The following is a 21,319-nucleotide window of genomic DNA, read 5'->3' as shown; positions in this document are numbered from 1 at the left end:
AACCCCGCCCAGGCACATTACAGAAAACCCTGCCCAGGCACATTACAGAGAACCCCGCCCAGGCACATTACATAGAACCCTGCCCAGGCACATTTACATAGAACCCTGCCCAGGTACATACACCTGCACAGCAGATGTTCCTAGCAGTACTCACACTCTGCCTACTTTCCTCATTCCCTTCTCTCTCGCTCCTCTGCTCTGCTTTCCTGATACAACCTATCTTTCGATCTCCAAACCTAGGAATATTTGATTTCACTCCGTCTGTAACGACAGTGGAGATGCTATCATGCAATTAAGTGTGCAAAGACACAGCAGGATTGGGGGAATGTCTTCTACAACCACATCATAAATACATTCGCTCTCTGTCTTCCTCCCAGTCCTATACATAACTCAAATGCATTCTCAGGCACACACACACACACGCACACGCACATCCACCTCGGGGTACTGAGCAGCTGATGCAGCCTCAGTTGTGCGTGTGCTGGATGAACATAAGGGAATATCTCCTACTCTGCTAAAAAACAGCAGCACAGCCAATGGGCTTTGCACCAGCATGCCGACCCACAGTAACACCTCTGATACACTACCTAAAGCACTCCTGCATGACTACATTGGAGCACGGTTTGAATGTGCAAATTGTTTTGAACTTAGTTGTAGTGTGTGGTTATGTTTGTTCAGGTAAGGGAGACGGGAGGTTTACTTTCAATTTTAGCTAGAGGAGATCTTCCTGGATGTGTCTTCAGGGCCCTCTCGTGAGAGAGTGAGCAGGGAGAGGGGAAATGAGGGAAGAAAGGGTTCTCTTCTCCCTGCTCACTATCTCCAGAGAGGGCCCTGAAGACACATCCAGGAAGATCTCCTCTAGCTAACATTGAAACGCTTTCTTCCCTCTTTTCCCTTCTCCCTCTTTACATCTCTATCTCCCCTTTTCCTGCTTCCTCTCAGTCGATGTGAATTAGCCGAATAAACCCCCAGCTTTTAAAGCAGTCTGCTGAAATAAATCTTCAAGGAAGTAGATTTAACAACCACAAAATATGTATTATTTTCACTAATCCATGCTTCTCAGACTGCCAGCTATTGCCCAGCTAATTCCATAGACCTTTGCTACTGGCTTCTTATGACTGTACCAGGAGATTGAGGACAGACATGGTAGCTAGATGGTTGAGAATGGCAATGACAAGGATGGGGTAGTGGACTCACTGGGCTGAGAGACACCATAGGTGTTTTGTGCTAGGACTCTGGGTGAGGATGGAGGCGAGTGCTGAATCTCATCTGCTATAGAATCACATTAGCCAGCCTCTCAATGGCCACTCTGTGAGATGAGCTCATGCTAAAAGCCCCATCAATCTCATCAGTGTTTCAGTGGAACAGCACTCTGTGATATTAATGTCCCACAGAGGGAGAGTGGTGGAGGGAGGATCTGGTCAGAGGCTTTAAATGGCTCCACCAGCACAATGTGTCCATCATGGGGCACCTCTGGGGGGAGGTTAGATAAGAGTCAATCTCTGGAAAGCAGCTTATTGGGCCTTCAATAGCCAGACTGGCCAGTTGTGCTGGTCAGAGCGATTGACCAGTTTCTTAGGCGTGGTCTTAGACTAGCATCACCACTACTTACAGTCTGTTAGCATCACTATAACCTTTACAATAAGATAGCACTGACAGAAACTTCACCCCCGTGTTGATCACCATCTGGTTTGATTGTCCATAGTCCTCTGAGGTTATAATGAAAATATGCCATGTGTACTGTACAGTATGGCAAGGATCAATAGTCTCCTTAAATAGATGGTCTCTAGAGATGAAAGTAAGAGTTGAGGGAAATGTGGTTGACTGGAAGTCAAGACCAGTTCAAATGAATGAAGAGCACTGCTCTACTGATTTGCTCTCACTTGAAAACAAATGAGAAATATGAAAAGGCATCACTGTGGAAAAATAACATTCCTTCCATGGAGAAGATGAAGCTGTAATCTCGTAGCGCCAGGCCCTGAACGGGTACGTCTGTCACTGACAGTGATAAGCCCTTTCTGGAAATGTGCATTTCTGTTCCCCTCATGGTTTTATTAAATATATCCTCTGAGAAAGCCAAAGCTAACAGATATTGGCCAATGCTAGAGAGAGCAGGGAAAGAAAGAGAGAGAGCGACAGAGAAAGAGTGAAGGGAGTGAGAGAGCTGCTTTCTAATTCTCCTTTAAATAGAAAATGAGAATTACTTCCAGGCAGTGGTGCAAAGTACTTAAGTAAAAATAAATGAAAGTACCACTTAAGTAGGGGTATCTGTACTTTTACTTCACTACATTCCTAAAGAAAATTCTGTACTTTTTACTCCATACATTTTGAATGCTTTAGCAGGACAGGAAAATGGTCTAATTCACACACTTATTAAGAGAACATCCATGGTCATTCCTACTGCCTCTGATCTGGTGGATAATAAGTAATCTAACAATTCCCCAACAACTACCTAATACACACAAATCTAAAGGGGTGAATGAGAATATGTACATGTAAGTGTATGGATGAGCGATGGCTGAGCGGCATAGGCAAGGGGCAATAGATGGTATAAAATACAGTATATACATGTGACATAAGTAATGTAAGATATGTAAACATTATTAAAGTGGCATTATTTAGAGTGCATTGTATAAAGTGACTAGTGATCCATTTATTAAAGTGGCCAGTGATTGGGTCTCAATGTAGGCAGCAGCCTCTCTGAGTTAGTGATTGCTGTTTAGCAGTCTGATGGCTTTGAGATAGAAGCTGGTTTTCAGTCTCTCGGTCCCAGCTTTGATGCACCTGTTATGACCTCGCCTTCTGGATGATAGCGGGGTGAACAGGCAGTGGCTCGGGTGGTTGTTGTCCTTGATGATCCTTTTGGCCTTCCTGTGACATCGGGTGCTGTTGGTGTCCTGGAGGGCAGGTAGTTTGCTGACTCGGTGAGTGCATTTATAAAGAAGTGCATTGGAGATGTGGTACCCACTGTGACTATTAAACCTACCCTAACCAGAAACCGTGGATGGATGAAAAGCGTGATCCACCGCATTTAACCATGGAAAGAGGTCTGGGAAAATGTCTGAATATAAACCGTGTAACTATTCCCTCCGTAAGGCAATCAAACAAGCGAAGTGCCAGTACAGGGACAAGGTGGAGTTGCAATTCAACGACTCAGACACAAGACGTATGTGGCAGGGTCTACAGGAAATCACGTATTACAAAAAGAAATCCAGCCACGTCACGGACACCGATGTCACGCTTCCAGACAAGCTAAACACCTTCTTTGCCCGCTTTGAGGATAATACAGTGCCACCGTCGCAGCCTGCTAACAAGGACGTATTAACCCTCGCAAGGCTGCTGACCCAGACGGCATCCCTACCTGCGTCCTCAGAGCATGTGCAGACCAGCTGGCTGGTGTTTTCACGGACATATTCAATGTCTCCCTATCCCAGTCTGCTGTTCCCACATGCTTCAAGATGTCCACCATTGTTTCTGTACCCAAGAAAGCAAAGGTAACTGAACTAAATGACTATTGCTCTGTAGCACACTTCTGTCATCATGAAGTGCTTAGAAAGACTAGTCAAGGATCATATCACCTCCACCCTACCTGTCATCCTAGACCCACTTCAATTAGCTTACCGCCCCAAAAGATACACAGACAATGCCATCGCCATCACACTGCACAATCCCATCTGGACAAAAGGAATGCTGGTCATTGACTATAGCTCAGCATTAAATATCATAGTACCCTCCAAGCTCATCCTTAAGCTTGAGGCCCTGGCTCTGAACCCCGCCATGTGCAACTGGGTCCTGGACTTCCTGACTGGAGGCTAAAGAAATTTGTCTTGGCACCTAAAACCCTCAAACTTTTACAGATACAGTGCATCTTAAGTCTATGCCACTCTGACATTGCTCGTCCTAATATTTATATATTCCTAATTCAATTCCTTTACTTTAGATTGTGTGTATTGTTAGATATTACTTGTTAGATATTACTGCACTGTTTGAGCTAGAAACACAAGCATTTCACTACACCCACAATAACATCTGCGAAACACATGTACAGTGCCTTGCGAAGGTATTCGGCCCCCTTGAACTTTGCGACCTTTTGCCACATTTCAGGCTTCAAACATAAAGATATAAAACTGTATTTTTTTGTGAAGAATCAACAACAAGTGGGACACAATCATGAAGTGGAACGACATTTATTGGATATTTCAAACTTTTTTAACAAATCAAAAACTGAAAAATTGGGCGCGCAAAATTATTCAGCCCCTTTACTTTCAGTGCAGCAAACTCTCTCCAGAAGTTCAGTGAGGATCTCTGAATGATCCAATGTTGACCTAAATGACTAATGATGATAAATACAATCCACCTGTGTGTATTCAAGTCGCCTTTCTTCCAAACATATACTGCATATGGTGTAGATGAGCACAGGGAGAAAACAGGAAGAGGAAAAAGACACATTACTATGAACTTCCTATAGCAGTCTCTTTCTCTCCTTCGCTTTCTATTTCAATTTCTCACTTTCCATCTCTTCACATCTGAGTTTCTCTCTTAAAGCCTTCTTCCAGAACAACTGGGGAGACTAGATCTCATTAGCTGCATTCGTTGCTCTCCTGGTCTGTGCTGAATGGAAGGCGCCCTCTGAGCTTCACTCACTCACTGTACCTCACAAATGGCATTACTTTTGCTCTTCCCTTAAATCTACTATTGCAGCCTCTGTCACTCTATACATCCACCCTAGTCTCTCTCCATCCAGTGTTATTGCGCCCAGTTCCATCGGCACCTGTGTTGACCTCATCTCAGGCCCCAGCAAGGCACTGTGCTCCCCAGCCATGACAGGCAGAGCAGTGCCTGGTGCTGATGCAGCAGGAGTCACTCCCACAGAGAGCCATGGATAGAGAAGCATTAAGCTGCGCTGTCTATCTCTATTCTGACTGACACATAGCACACTAAACCGTTAGAGCTTCAGCGACCACACAGAGGGGGGTTGAACTACAGGGCACATCTCCTCTCTCCTCTCTATACACAGCTGAGCACATATTTGTTTATTTGGATCCCCATTAACTTTTGCAGAAGCAGCAGCTATTCTTCCTGGGGTCCACAAAAAAACACAATGACCAGTAACAAAACACTGATACACAAGGACAGTCACACAAATTTAAAATCCAACAACATACAAACAATACAACACAAAAATAATGTGTATGTAACATGCTGACCACACTGAGCAAAATAAATGTACACATACGTGTTATTCAATCATTTCATCCAAAATGTTCACGCGTGTGTGAGTAGCCAGGCGCTAAAATAGAACTTGGTTCTATTTTTGATGCTTGATGCGCTGCAAGTTCCATGAGATGTTGTTCAATTTTAAAGGTAATTTTGCTGTTTGCTTGAGTAATTGGAAGGGAGTTCCAAGCAATCATGACTCTGTATAATACTGTGCGTTGCTGTGAATTTCTTTTGGACTTGGGGATTGACCCCTGGTGGCATGCCTTATGGGGTATGTATGGGTGTCTGAAGAGACCCCTGGTGGCATGCCTTATGGGGTATGTATGGGTGTCTGAAGAGACCCCTGGTGGCATGCCTTATGGGGTATGTATGGGTGTCTGAAGAGACCCCTGGTGGCATGCCTTATGGGGTATGTATGGGTGTCTGAAGAGACCCCTGGTGGCATGCCTTATGGGGTATGTGTGGGTGTCTGAAGAGACCCCTGGTGGCATGCCTTATGGGGTATGTATGGGTGTCTGAGCTGAATGTTATTTGATTATGCAAACAATCTTGAATTTTCATCACAGTAATATTTATCATAAAAGCTAGATGAGAAGCAGTTAATCTTTCATCAACCAGCAAAGACTGACATGCATGTTGTTGATCTTAGGTCTGTATGTGCAGTTAAGAGCAAGGCATCCTGCTCTTGTTTTGAATCAGTTGCAGCTTTGCTAGGTCTTTCTTTGCTGCATTTGACCATATTACTGGACAATAATCAAGATGGGACAATGCCAGAGCCTGAACAACTAGTATATGCAATTTTTGTGTCAAAAACATATTTAAAGATCAGTTTATTATTAATCACCCATTCTGATACTGACTAACTCCTAATTTAGAATTTCAGTGAGAACACTGGCTTTGGGTGCTGACATGTAGAGTGTACAATTATCTGCATGCATAGTCATTCTAGCTTCGTGTAAGATCAGTGGCAAATAATTTGTAAAAATAGAGAAGAGTAACGGCCCAAGAAAACTGCCCTGAGGGGCACCGCACTGTACATATCAGACGTGAGCGAAGCTTCCATTGAAGAACACTCTCTGGGTTCTATTGGATAAATACAACTCTCCAACCATGTGATGGCAGGTGATGTAAAGTCAAAGCAAGCAAGTTTCTTCAATAACAATTTATGATCAATAATATCAAAGGCTGCACTGAAATCTTTATTTAATTTATGTATTTTTCATTTACCTAGGCAAGTCAGTTAAGAACAAATTCTTATTTACAATGACGGCCTACCCTGAAATCTAACAATAATCCTCCAACTATCATCTTATTATCCATTTCTTTAACCAATCATTAGTCATCTGAGTCAGTGCAGTACAAGTCGAGTGCCCTTTTCGATATATATGCTGAAAGTCACTAATTAACTTGATCTCTGAAAAATAGCATTGTATTTGGTCAAACACAATTCTCTCCATCAGTTTACTAAGAACAGGCAGCAAACTGATTGGGCGGCTGTTAGAGGCAACAAAGGGTGATTCCTTCCACGCCTGTGGACACACTCCTTTAGGCTTTGGTTAAAGATTTAGCAAAGAGAGGTGGTCTGCTACCATACAGTCTGCTACCATTCTCAATAGTTTCCCATTAAGGTTGTCTATACCTGGTGACTTATTAATATTGATGGATAACAATCGTTTTTCCACCTCTCCCACAATAACGGCAAGAAATTCAAAACAGCAATTCTTCTCTTTCATTATTAGATCTTTTATACAAAAAATACAGTGGTTCACTGTTCAATGTTGTCATTTCACTTTTGAGTTTCTCCACTTTACTAGTGAAGTAGTCATTGAAATTACTGGCAATATCAAACTTTTTTTTTTTAAATAAATGACCATTAACTTCAATGAACGATCTTGATGAATTGGGGTTTCTGGCCAAGATATAATTTAAGGTACTCAAAAGCTATCTTCCATTGTATTTTGTCATTTATCTTGGTTTGGTAATATAATTTCTTCTTATGTTTGTTAAGTTTAGTCACAAAATAGAGATGGTTAACTACAATACCCATCTATCTCCACTGACCTGGATAACATCGTGAGCCTGACGGATAATTATGTAAAGTGCTAATTGAGTCATCGATACCTTCCTGTAGCAATCACAAAGCAGCTCAACATGGCCAATAAAGAACGATAATAATGGGAATTTCATGTAAGCTATTTTTTTTGTTACAAACAGGATGGCATTCTAAAACTGGGAACAATAGCAGCCATTCTCCTCTTTCCAGATTAGCATTTCCAACTGAATTATGCAAACAAACAAAACAATAAAACAACAGAACATAGAAAGACTTGACTATAAATAATGGTGGAGCAACTTTTAAGAGTATTAGTGGCACATTTCCGGAATGCTGCCCTACAGAATTGGTTTTGATCAAACTCACTGACCGTGATGGGGCATTAGGGATGGAGGAATTGAGAGCGAGCTAAAGAGATAGAGAGAGAGAGACAGGCAGACGGAGAGAGGGGAGAGAGATGATTAAGAGGGACAGAGAGCATGTGGTGGGGAAGAGAAGGGAGCATCTGAGGTTTGTATGTGTGTGTGTGTGTGGCTAGGGGTGAGATCAGGGAGAGAAGCCAGCCCCGACCCCCAGTTCCAGCCCCTATCCCCAGCTCCAGTCCCTTAGCCTTAGCGCCAACCCCAGCTCCATCCCTTCTCAGCGCTGTGCCTTCGCATTCCTGAGGGCTGGCCCAGCGCCAGACAGTCCTACCCACTGAGGCAGGCCAGAATGGCAACAATGAGCACAGCCCCAGACACTCATCCCCTCACAATACAAGCAACGTCATCACCATTGCCACACTGACTGACTCTCATACCTCCACTATCAGTCACAGTAAGAAACACAGCTTTCAACAACATTACAATAGAGACACTATCGCTAATGACTGCACAATAACAAAAGACATAACATTTAGTCATAAACACACACTATAATTTTCTGCTAGCTCAACTCAAAGTTCCTTTTCATGATCTACAACTGAAACTTTAAAAAAACACACCAAGGACAGTGCCGATAACGAACAAGCATCAAGAGTGACAAGCCCACTTCAACACAACAGCCAACAGGCTTTGGAGCAAGAATAAAGGGACTCCAACTGCAATAAGGTCAACATCAATAGCAGAGAGCTTTAACCAACAATGTAAGTTACCAATGAGGTTTCTCTTATAAATATATATACTCTTAGCCCCCTCCCATCCCATCCCTCTCTCCATGATGCAGCCTCACCTCTCTTCTGGATGATGATCCTGAGCAGTGGGTTGGCTGAGGAGAGGGCTTTGTAGAAGTTGTCATCATTGTTGATTGGCAGCAGGTCACCCTGGATGTCAGCATATCCCAGCAGCACCTCCACACCGGGGATGTGGTGAACGGTCTGCAGCAGCCGGTAGAACTCCTGAAAGCCACAGGTGCCGCTCATCTTCAAAGCGAAACGTCTGTACTCCGCCTCAAACTGGAAAACAAAAGGTCAGGGAATATTGTGTCATGAAAGCAAACTCATGAAGAATGGTGCATCATGATATCAACAAACAACAGACTCCAACATAAGCCTCGGCCATGACATTGCCATTCACTGCTAACCCAACCATTCACAATTCACCTATATTCCACCATCACTTTTCATTGTCTTGCATGCATTCTGCATTCTTCAAAACATAACCTAGGTATTACTTTTACATCACAGAGGTTGACATGTAGACATTGTCCAGTATGTAACAACTGGAGTCATGTTCTGAGACTTCCTATTAGATGCAGCAGGGACCAGGGCACAGCCCAATGATAACACAGTGGATTGTTGATCATTGTGAGGTAGCCGTGTAGCACAAATACATAAAGAGCGCTGTGGGGGACAACACAAGATGTGAGCTGTGCTTGTCTGTGTGGAGATGCTGCCCTGCACAGCCAGTGAATTTCTCTCTGGGTTGCGTATCACATAGAAACACACACAGCAGGTTGTCACTCCTCTAACACGATGTGCAATCCCATCAATGTTTGGTGTCACTTACTTCCCCAATCACAAAGACAGGGAGACAAATATATGACAGATTGGCAGGCGAAGGAGACAGATTACAGAGTAAAGGAAAAAATAGGCAGGATGAGCAAACAGTGCTAGACAGTATAGAGTAGAGTACTGCATGGTGCACCACCCGCTTAAAATCCATTGGCTGTTTTTATGATAACATGATTGGCTGGTTTGTGTGTCCAACCATATTTACAGTCTGAAACAAATAATGGGATATGCACTCAGTGATTGTGGACTCTCACAGAAAAGGAGTGGGTCTACTCTGCGCTTCTTTTCCTCTCCATTGAAGAAGAATACATGGCATGCTTTACTGAGCAGGAGGGGTGACTGATTATGCCATTTCCACCCAAAAACAGAAAAGAGAGGAAGCAAGGGGAAGATATCAGAACAAGGACATTGGAGTAGACATACTTGGAGTAGACATACTTGGTATTCATATCACAAAAGATATGAGATCTCCACAATAAATTAAAATAGAAAACTTGTAAAAATAGACAAGATCCTACAACCATAGAGAGGTACAGTTGAAGTCTGAGGTTTACGTACAACCTTAGCCAAATACATCCCTGTCTTAGGTCAGTTAGGATCACCACTTTATTTTCACAATGAGAAATGTCAGAATAATAGTTGAGAGAATTATTTATTTCAGCTTTTATTTATTTCATCACATTCCCAGTTGGTCAGAAGTTAACAAACACTCAATTAGTATTCGGTAGCATTGCTTTTAAATAGTTTAACTTGGGTCAAACGTTTCAGATAGCGTTCCACAAGCTTCCCACAATACATTGTATTGTTTGTAGGCCTCCTTGCTCGGAGTCAGGTTTGTAGGCCTCCTTGCTCACACATGCTTTTTCAGCTCTGCCCACAAATTTCCATAGGGTTGAGGTCAGGTCTTTGTGATGGACACTCCAATACCTTGACTTTGTTGTCCTCAAGCCATTTTGCCACAACTTTGGAAGTATGCTTGGTGTCATTGTCCATTTGGAAGACCCATTTGCGACCAAGCTTTAACTTCCTGACTGATGTCTTGAGATGTTGCTTCAATATATCCACATAGTTTTCCTCCCTCGTGATGCCATCTATTTTGTGAAGTGCACCAGTCCCTCCTGCAGCAAAGCACCCCCACAACATGATGCTGCCACCCCAGTGCTTCATGGTTGGGATGGTGTTCTTTGGCTTGCAAGCCTCCCCCTTTTTCCTCCAAACATAACGATGGTCATTATTGCCAAACAGTTCTATTTTTGTTTCATCAGACCAGAGGACATGTCTCCAAAAAGTACCATTTTGTCCCCATGTGCAGTTGCAAACCGTAGTCTGGCTTTTTTTAATGGAGGTTTTGGAGCAGTGGCTTTGGAGGTTTTGGAGCAGCGGCATTTCAGGTTATGTCGATATAGGACTTGTTTTACTGTGGATATTGATACTTTTGTACCGGTTTCCTCCAGCATCTTCACAAGGTCCCTTGCTGCTGTTCTTGGATTGATTTTCACTTTTCGCACCAAAGTACATTCATCTCTAGGAGACAGAACATGTCTACTTCCTGAGCGGTATGACAGCTGCGTGGTCCCATGGTGTTTATACTTGCAACCTATTGTTTCTACAGATGAACGTGGTACCTTCAGGCATTTGGAAATTGCTCCCAAGGATGAACCAGACTTGTGGAGGTCTACAATCTTGTTTCTGAGGTCCTGGCGGATTTATTTTGATTTTCCCATGATGTCAAGCAAAGAGACACTGAGTTTGAAGGTAGGCCTTGAAATACATCCACAGATACACCACCAATTGACTCAAATTATGCCAATTAGCCTATCAGAAGCTTCTAAAGCCATGACATAATTTACCTGGAATTTTACAAGCTGTTTAAAGGCACAGTCAACTTAGTGTATGTATACTTCTGACACACTGGAATTGTGATACAGCGAATTATTATCTGTCTGTAAACAATTGTTGGAAAAATGCCTTGTGTCATGCACAAAGTAGATGTCCAAACCGACTTGCCAAAACTATAGTTTGTTTAACAAGAAATTTGTGGAGTGGTTGAAAAACAAGTTTTAATGACTCCAACCTAAGTGTATGTAAACTTCCGACTTCAACTGTATCTAGTACATAGCTATCTCTCTATCAATCTAGTAGTTATATATCTATTTAGCATCTATCTAGTCTCTCTCCCCTCTCATAGCTATTAGCTACAGCAAGGTGTGAGTTTGTGTGAGTGTAGTGTACAGACTGACGATGGATTTGGCAGCGTATGTAAACTTCCAACTTCAACTGTAAATTCCTGTCTATTTATGGAAACATTTCCCTGATTAACTCCTTAGTCATATCTCAGTGTACTCACTTACTTATGGTGCTGCCTACTCCTGATGATCGCTATGTCTCATTTTCGATTAATTGTAAATTATACTTTTTTTTTTTAAAGTGTCTCTCTTTTTCAAACAAGTATTGCAGAGCTGGCTACAATTTCAATTTAATCTCCCTGAAAAGATAGAGCAAATATTATGGCTGGACTCAAATGTGCTGGTTGATAAAATACCTGTATTTATGGGAAAGATGTTTGAATAAAGTATTTTGTTTTTAAATGATAATGTAAATTGGAATGGTAGAGTTATGTATCTCATGGAGTTATCAGAATTGTATCAGAAGGTCTGCTCAATCCAAGATTGCAACCAATTGATTTACAGCATTACACCAAGAAATGGAGGAGGCAGGTGGAAGCGGGAGGAGGTCGGGAACTGGTCTGTCTGCCCAATATAAAGGATCAAACTGGCAGAGGAATAAAAATGGCATAAATAGGAAAGTATACCAGTTTCATTTGAGAACCAGGATGTTGACAGCTGTGCCATACAGATTGCAAAATAGTTGGGAAGAGATTTTTGATGTACCGATTCCATAGTACAGGGTGTATGAGTTGATATACACTACCGTTCAAAGGTTTGGGGTCACTTAGACATTTCCTTGTTTTTGAAAGAAAAGCACATTTGTGTCCATTTAAATGACATCAAATTGATCAGAAATATAGTGTAGACATTGATGTAAATGACTATTGTAGCTGGAAACGGCAGATTTTTTATGGAATATCTACATCGGCGTACAGAGGCCCATTATCAGCAACCATCACTCCTGTGTTCCAAAGGCACGTTGTGTTAGCTAATCCAAGTTTATTATTTTAAAAAGGCTAATTGATCATTAGATAACCGTTCTGCAATTATGTTAGCACAGCTGAAAACTGTTGTTCTGATTTAAGAAGCAATAACACTGGCCTTTTTAGACTAGTTGAGTATCTGGAGCATCAGTATTTGTGGGTTTGATTACAGGCTGAAAATGTCCAGAAAGAAATAACTTTCTTCTGAAACTCGTCAGACTATTCTTGTTCTGAGAAATGAAGGCTATTCCATGCGAGAAATTCCATGCGACTCCGGTATGCTGGCCTTCTAGGCAGAGCTGCTAAGAAAAAGCCATATCTCAGACTGGTCACTAAGAAGAAAAGATTAAGATGGACAAAAGAACACAGACACTGGACAGAGGAACTCTGAAACTCTCAAAGATAAAAGTAAAAAAATAATAATCTAAATAAAACAGAACAAAAAGTAAGTTTGAATGACAATGAGGGGCAGTGTTGTTACAGTTAATGCCAGTTTTCCTGAGGCTGTGCAGGTGTTTGTACACATGCAATATACACACACGCTCGTTCAAATGCACACGTGCACATACACAGACATGTAAATAGTGCCATACATGCACTCAAACATATTCAGTTGTCCTTGCTGTTATGATTTTTGTTGTCCTTGATGTCTTTGCTGTTAGATGACTATGGTGATGTAGTTGTTGAGCTGCTTCACTACATGTATGGGCTCCCGAGTCACTACAGGCGTCACTACAGATCCTGGTTCGATTCCAGCAGTGATTGGTAGTCCCATATGGCGGCACACAATTGGCCCAGCGTCGTCCGGGTTAGGGTTTGGCCAGGGTAGGCTGTCATTGTAAATAAGAATTTGTTCGTAACGGACTTGCCTAGTTAAATAAAGGTTCAATAAAAAATAAAGTATATTGTATGTTTTAAATATTCTATAAAAAGATTTAAAAAACGATTTAAAAAATATATATAATTCAGAGCTACATTTTTTGCGGAACAGAATCAGAACCAGGAACAAAAGTGATCCATACTATTACAGAACAGCACCCTTATTTTTAAAAGCATGGGAACCGTTAATAATATTATTTTACGTTCCAGTCCTTTTTCCCAGTCCCCCCAAACACACACAAAGCGCCTATGCAAAGCCTTCACTCTGTCACTCAGAAAATCTTTGCCAGTGCGTGTGTGTGTGTGGCCAGGCTACCTGCCCCTCCCATAGGCTACCATAGCCTACTGACGTTACAACTGCAATTCAGGAATGAAGAAAAAAAAATGTTTTATTAGAAGTTTAAGTATCTCTAACGGTCGCCCCAACGTGAGTTGTTTTATGCACGTGATGTCAGAATGCACTTACTGTTCCAAAATGTGATTATTACGCAACAGGACAGTTAACATGCGCTGCCTGCTAATTATCTATAAGCTGTTTCATCTTGTCAATTTCAAATTATTTTCTAACAAGTTGTATTTTCTAACAACAGTTTAAATTGAGGTGTGTTCCGCCTCCTCATTAATTCACATAGAAGTAGCCCATTTCAGCATTGTGGACATTTTATGTTTGAGGCTTTACTGAGCCGGATAAACTTCTCTCTTCCAGGAGAGCCCACCGCACTTCACTCATGTTTGTGCAGATCAAGTATGCATATATTTGCGCAGTCTTGCAAGAATTGGAACATTTTGTTGCTGGCGCTCGCTTTGCCTTCCTTGTTGTTTTCCTTACACATAATAACTTTGGACATGTGTTCGTTCCTATCAAAGTAAGCTCCTTATTTTCTGTATATCATGTTGTCATTTCTACTGTAGGCGCATACAGTATGTATGTATGTACAGTGGGGAGAACAAGTATTTGATACACTGCCGATTTTGCAGGTTTTAATTGTACACCTGCACAAGGCTGGGATGGGCTACAGGTCAATAGGCAAGCAGCTTGGTGAGAAGGTAACAACTGTTGGTGCAATTATTAGAAAATGGAAGAAGTTCAAGATGACTGTCAATCACCCTCGTTCTGGTGCTCCATGCAAGATCTCACCTCGTGGGGCATCAATGATCATGAGGAAGGTGAGGGATCAGCCCAGAACTACATGGCAGGACCTAGTCAATGACCTGAAGAGAGCTGGGACCACAGTCTGAAAGAAAACCATTAGTAACACACTACGCCGTCATGGATTAAAATCCTGCAGCGCACGCAAGCTCCCCCTGCTCAATACAGCGCATGTCCAGGCCCATCTGAAGTTTGTCAATGACCATCTGGATGATCCAGAGGAGGAATGGGAGAAGGTCATGTGGTCTGATCAGGCAAAAATAGAGCTTTTTGGTCTAAACTCCACTCGCCATGTTTGGAGGAAGAAGAAGGATGAGTACAACCCCAAGAACACCATCCCAACCGTGAAGCATGGAGGTGGAAACATCATTCTTTGGGGATGCTTTTCTGCAAAGGGGACAGGACGACTGCACCGCATTGAGGGGAGGATGGATGGGGCCATGTATTGTGAGATCTTGGCCAACAACCTCCTTCCCTCAGTAAGAGCACTGAAGATGGGTCTTGGCTGGGTCTTCCAGCATGACATCGACCCGAAACACACAGACAGTGCAACTAAGGAGTGGCTCCGTAAGAAGCATCTCAAGGTACTGGTCTCCAGACCTGAACCCAATAGAAAATCTTTGGAGGGAGCTGAAAGTCCGTATTGCCCAGCGACAGCCCCGAAACCTGAAGGATCTGGAGAAGGTCTGTATGGAGGAGTGGACCAAAATCCCTGCTGCAGTGTGTGCAAACCTGGTCAAGAACTACAGGAAACGTATGATCTCTGTAATTGCAAACATGGATTTCTGTACCAAATATTACGTTCTGCTTTTCTGATGTATCAAATACTTTTGTCATGCAATAAAATGCAAATTAATTACTTAAAAATCATACAATGTGATTTTCTGGATTTTAGATTCCGTCTCTCACAGTTGAAGTGTACCTATGATAAAAATTACAGACCTCTACATGCTTTGTAAGTAGGAAAACCTGCAGAATCGTCAGCGTATCAAATACTTGTTCTCCCCACTGTATGTATGTATGTATGTATGTATGTATGTATGTATGTATGGAGCATAATGTATTTACAGTTTTATTCACGTTTTCAATTACTGGTGACAAATAATGCATTCTGATTATTGCATATATTGTAATGGACACCTATGATGTGTGTAAAATACTTTTTTGACGGTTGTACTGATTATAATGAGCTAAGCTATTTGCCAGCTACAGTGGGGCAAAAAAGTATTTAGCCAGCCACCAATTGTGCAAGTTCTCCCACTTAAAAAGATGAGAGGCCTGTAATTTGCATCATAGGTACACTTCAACTATGACAGACAAAATGAGAAGAAAAAATGAATTTATTTACAAATTATGGTGGAAAATAAGTATTTGGGCAATAACAAAAGTTTCTCAATACTTTGTTATATACCCTTTGTTGGCAATGACAGAGGTCATTATCTTTGGTTGATGAGACAAAAACAAGCATGGCGGCTACCCATCTACCCATGTCTGTTTACTTTCGATATATATGACCGCTCGTGTTACCTCAATCTTTCCTCAGTTAGCGCTAGAACAAATGTAGCCTACATTTTTTCAATTGGATGATTGTGTTATGGTGTAGCTACTTCTGTGAATGTCTGATTATTCCATCCTATAATAAACTGGTCACATTCTGGACATAACTTTGTAAGGACTGTGTTTGTGCAAAATGTTTCTGTGAAAAAAAAAAGTATGACCAGCTCAAATGATGATTGTTGCGTCAATCGAAAATGGACGTTCTAAATAAGCGTTCTAATCAAGCCTTCTAATCACACCGGTTTGATCATACGTAACAGGGACCACTGTAGAATTATCACACCCGTTTGTTGGTACTTGTGAAAAGTTTAAGGATACTATAGGTATCACGTTTAACATTGGATTTATTAACTACAAAAAGGTAAGAAGTGTTTTATTTGAATTCTGGTGCCACTCTGCACACACAAGCTTGTTAGCTATCTTGGTCCAACGTTAAAGCCAACTCTCTGAAGGTCAAAGACATTAAAAGTTCCTGAAGCTGCTCCTCCGTAGGTATAATTCTGTGGGCCTAATTCAGATAATGCATGTCATAACAAGATGCCCAGCACTTCAAGCTAAGCATCGTCCTCCACCCTCTCTCTTCACACATGCAACATTTCAGTCGTATTTCGCACCCTACACTTGTCTGACATCTGTCCAATGTATGTTAAAACAATTATCGCCTAGCCACTCCATAGCAAGCTGCTCTACCCGCAATGATTGGTGAAGTCATTTAATATCGAGCTAAATGTAAAAAATTATATATAAATCAAGTTTTAAAAAGGAACAATATAAACTGTTACCTTTTTTGTTGTTGTTCTAACCAGTTGAGAACTTTGTTTTGCTGGTCGGAACAGAACAAAAAAAAAAGTATGGTTCTGTTCAGAATGAAATTATTGGAAAATAATTGTGATTATTATTTGTAGCGGATCATACTATATCCCCCACCATCCCAGGGCTCCAATAGGCAGAACAACTTTGCTGAGTCATGAGTGTCTGTACTTGTTTGGAGAAGCAAGCCTCCTGTAGAACCATGTGAAAGGCTGAAGTGTTTTCTTTTCATTATTAATTCATATATTCTCTCCCACCAAACACATAGCTATTAGAGAGAATAAGAAGAGACTGACAATAAAGAGAGAACCTGTTTGCCTTCGAGACATTGCCTTTGATACATTTTAAGACGCTGTGCTGCAGCTGAGGCACATACTTGAGATACAAACATGATTAGAATAGAATCCACTGTCAACGAGTTGTTAAAAATCACTGTTGAGGAGAGACAGACAGTGAGGCAGTTGCACTGCACAGAGAATGCATGTATAGATATCTCCAACTTACAGTTAACACCACAATCCGTAGCATATTGTCAGAATTTGACATGCACACTAGTATGGAGCATTCTGAGCATACTAGATTGTTAAAGATTCTGACCTGTTGCGAACAACTATAGTAAAACATTGAAAAAGTAATAATCAGAGTCATTAACTCCATTTAAACACTTTCCATACACGCAGTTACAATGTTTGCTCTTTGTGACAGAAGTCCATAGAGACACATGGGTTTTACTGAAAAACATGTGTTGCCATGACAGACAATGTGTGTTCGAAGTATTGTCATGCTATTATTTTTTTCTTTAAAAAACACATTGACGGAGTATAATTGACAGACAGTTCATTTTAATGTGCTACACTGATGATGATAACAATAATAAACGAATAATCACCCCGTGTAGGCTGATAATACATATATAAATACATATATAATTTATTGTAAATTGTCAATATTTATTTTACAGGTAGGATATGGCCTATGTGGTCTATTCAGTTATGGTGAATCGGTGAATTCATTGACAGTGAGCTTACTAAGCCATATGGTTTATCGCTACTAATACCATGTTTCATGCATAATTAATCAGCCAGGCCTAATGTTATAATTAACCGCGAACAGCTACGCTCTATTCTGCAGCATAACAGCGCGCTACATGCATCAAAGAAATTACAACAGGAACGGATAGTGCCCTTTCATAGCCGAGAGCGACAATGCGAACTGTCATTGCCTCCTAGGCTACTACGTATTGAAATAGAGGCAGACACGTTCCAAGCTGCTCCGTCTCAAAACGTCGTGGCGACAAAGGCACCAACATCAGTGTTTCCCGCTCTGATTATGATTAGTTACGTGGGGAATTCAAGAGCGGATAGCGCAATACCGACAGATCCAATTTATACGGCTTGATTTGGTTTAGCCCTGAGCACCGCAGGTGTTATCCATGCGCGTGCCTGATAAGGTAACCTATCAGCAAATAAACTGCGGTCCACGGTAACCGCATTATGAATGTGAAATTAATAAACCAGCCACTTACTTTGCTCTTGACCTCGACCACATTGTCAGTGTTTTTCAAGGGGGTCCTCTGGTACCTTGACATGTTAGCGCGTTGAACCCCAGTGGATAGGACCATCCACAGGCTTTCCTCGAAACAGGTTTAAGCAGGCAGTCAGTCACTTCGTCGTAAGCGCATTTGCTCGCAGCACCATGCGAGCTGATAGACGCACAGGTACAGCAGTCCTTAAACAGTCCTGGTTCTGTAGTAGGAATCAGATCTGTGATGGAAAATGTTGTCCTCGCGATGGGCAGAGCTACACTGCCTCAATAACAATGACGTCAACTAGACACGCCGATTGAAGGCGGGGATGGGGTCGTGCGTGGGGTCAGCTGAAATGTTTCAGTCGGTGTTGCCCAGGAGACCAGGAGGCTTAAAGAAGGTGAGACAAGGTTCACTGACTCACATTTCTCCAATGAGTGAGTGTCAAAAGTAATTTTTAGGAAGTGACTAAGAACAGAATCCCTATTATTCAACTCAATTAATGTGATGATGTGATGATGAGATTTTCCCTGAGGTCATTCAATGACAAAACGGTAATGGACAGGATTTTTCCAAAATAAATATATGCAAATAGAAAAAGTGGCAATGTGGTACTTAAATAGGCCTACCCTTGCTTGTAATATTGGGAAATGGTCTTTGCTGCCACTGCAGTATTCTCACACTGTATACCATGGAAAAAGACTTGGCAAAAACATTTCTACATATGTGTTCTACATATGGATTTATCTCATCAGCGATAACCCATGCATTGACATCCAGTTTCACCAGTCTCTCTGTCTTTTTCTCTCTCAATTCAATTAAGTATACTTTATTGACTTGGAAAGTAAACACGTACATTATCAAAATTAACATAGCTACAATGATCAAAGATAGGAATATGGCTCACATCAACACCATTATCCCAGAAACCCTAGACACACTCCAATTTGCATACCGCCCTAACAGATCCACAGATGATGCAATCGCTATTGCACTCCACACTGCCCTTTCCCACCTGTACAAAAGGAACACCTATGTAAGAATGCTATTAATTGACTACAGCCCAGTGTTCAACACCATAGTGACCTCAAAGCTCATCAATAAGCTAAGAACTGGGACTAAGCACCTCCCTCTGCAACTGGATCCTGGACTTCCTGACAGACCGCCCCCAGGTGGTAAGTAACAACACATCCGCCACGCGTGCTCAGTCCCCGCCTGTACTCCTTGTTCACTCATGACTGCATGGCCAGGCATGACTCCAACACATCATTAAGTTTGCCGATGGCACAACAGTGGTAGGCCTGATCAACGACGAGACAGCCTATAGGGGGAGGTCAGAGACCTGGGAGTGTGGTGCCAGGACAACAACCTCTCCCTCTCCCTCTAAACTGCTTCTACCCCCAAACCATAAGACTCCTGGATATCTGGCTACCCAGACCATTTGCATTGCCCCCCCCCCCCCCCTTTTACACCGCTGCTACTCTCTGTTGTTATCTATGCAGAGTCACTTTAATAACTCTACCTACATGTACATATTACCTCAATTACCTCAACTAACCGGTGCCCCCGCACATTGACTCTGTACCGGTGCCCCCTGTATATAGTCTCGCTATTGTTATTTTGCTGCTGCTCTTTCATTACTTGTTACTTTTATTTCTTATTCTTATTAATATTTTGTTATATTTTTTAAGACTGCATTGGTGGCAAGGGGCTCGTAAGTAAACATTTCACTGGAAGGTCTATACCTGTTTTATTTGGCGCATGTGACTAATACAATTTGATTTGATTTGAATATACTAGACTGTTTGTAATTAAGCAATAATAATGATAGTGATACTCATATTAACAGCAATTACAACAAATAATAATAAAGAATAGGCTAATATGAATAATCACACTATACACTTCTCACTGGCTGTCTTTCAGGTTGTGGCAGGTGGCCACAAATTTGGCTGCTATACAGCATGTATTTAAGTTTGTCTTCCTCATTTAGGTATTCAAATTATTCGTATTGTTTTATAATTTTGGGGAGGAATGTATTTTTTATGTCAGAATATCTGTCACAATTTGACAGAAAATGCAGCTCTGTCTCTATCTCTTCCTGGAAGAAGCCTGTCCTCTCTGTGCAGCCAAGTTTGCCTGTGACGACCGGTCTCTATGGCTAGACTGTGCTCACTAAGTCTGTACATAGTTAGTGTTTTCTTCAGTTTTCTGTCAGTTACAGTGGTCAGATAGTCTTCCACCGTGTACTGTCTGTTTAGAGACAAATAGCATTGAAGTTTACTTAGAATTTTTTGTGGTTTCTTTCCAATAGGTGATATATTTTTATTTTTTATTTGTGATAATTTGGTTGGGCCAGATTTGCTGAGTATTGTCCTGAGGTTTTGTTGGGTTGGTAGTCGTTAGTGAATTGAGCCTCAGGACCAGCTGGCGTAGGGGACTCTTCTCTATGGTCACCTCATGGCAATTGAGGGCTTTGTATCATATACTTTATGTTGTAGATATGTAGTGGTGTAACAATGTTATATGATGTACTGTTGTATCTTTTGTTTTATGTGTAATATAAGTGCCTTGGTGTGGTTGGACCCCAGGAAGAGTAGCTTCTGCCTTGGCAGCAGCTAATGGGGATCCATAATAAAAACAAATAAAAAATACAAACACAAATGGCAGGAGTGGGGGTCACTTGTTTTTAAATGATTATACAATTTGGTGGCTCTTTTTTGGATATTAATAAGAAGAGGGAATTGGCCTAATTCCTCTCTGCGTGCTTTGTTTGGAGTTTTTCTCTGTACTCTGATGATGCTCTTACAGAATTCCGCATGCAGGGTTTCAATTGTGTGTTGTTCCATTTGTCAAATTCTTGTTTTGTAAGCAGACCCCACACTTCGCTGCCATATAGTGCAGTTGGTTCTATTATTAATTTGAATATTTTGAGCAGAGATCCTAATTGGTTTGTCTAATTTGATAGATATTTTAATGACATA

At 41.5% G+C, this 21,319-nt stretch overlaps 1 protein-coding gene across 1 annotated transcript in view; it reads right to left on the bottom strand.

Annotated features, from left to right (window-relative positions):
- Positions 1–18,704, bottom strand: part of LOC109866874 (partitioning defective 6 homolog alpha) — a 36,725-nt gene extending 18,021 nt beyond the window's left edge. Inside the window, exons 1-2 of the mRNA XM_020455754.2 lie at positions 18,336–18,704; positions 8,483–8,705 (exon numbers count right to left, since the gene is read on the bottom strand). Coding sequence (XP_020311343.1) covers positions 8,483–8,705; positions 18,336–18,431 — 319 coding nt within the window. The 5' untranslated portion in view covers positions 18,432–18,704. The remainder of the gene's footprint in view (positions 1–8,482; positions 8,706–18,335) is intronic.
- Positions 18,705–21,319: the final 2,615 nt, after the last annotated feature.

This window comes from Oncorhynchus kisutch, linkage group LG22, assembly GCF_002021735.2.
Source record: "Oncorhynchus kisutch isolate 150728-3 linkage group LG22, Okis_V2, whole genome shotgun sequence".
In the NCBI taxonomy this organism is placed as follows: domain Eukaryota; kingdom Metazoa; phylum Chordata; class Actinopteri; order Salmoniformes; family Salmonidae; genus Oncorhynchus; species Oncorhynchus kisutch.
The sequence above is the reverse complement of the archived record's forward strand: the minus strand, read 5'-3'. Positions and strand labels throughout refer to the sequence as shown.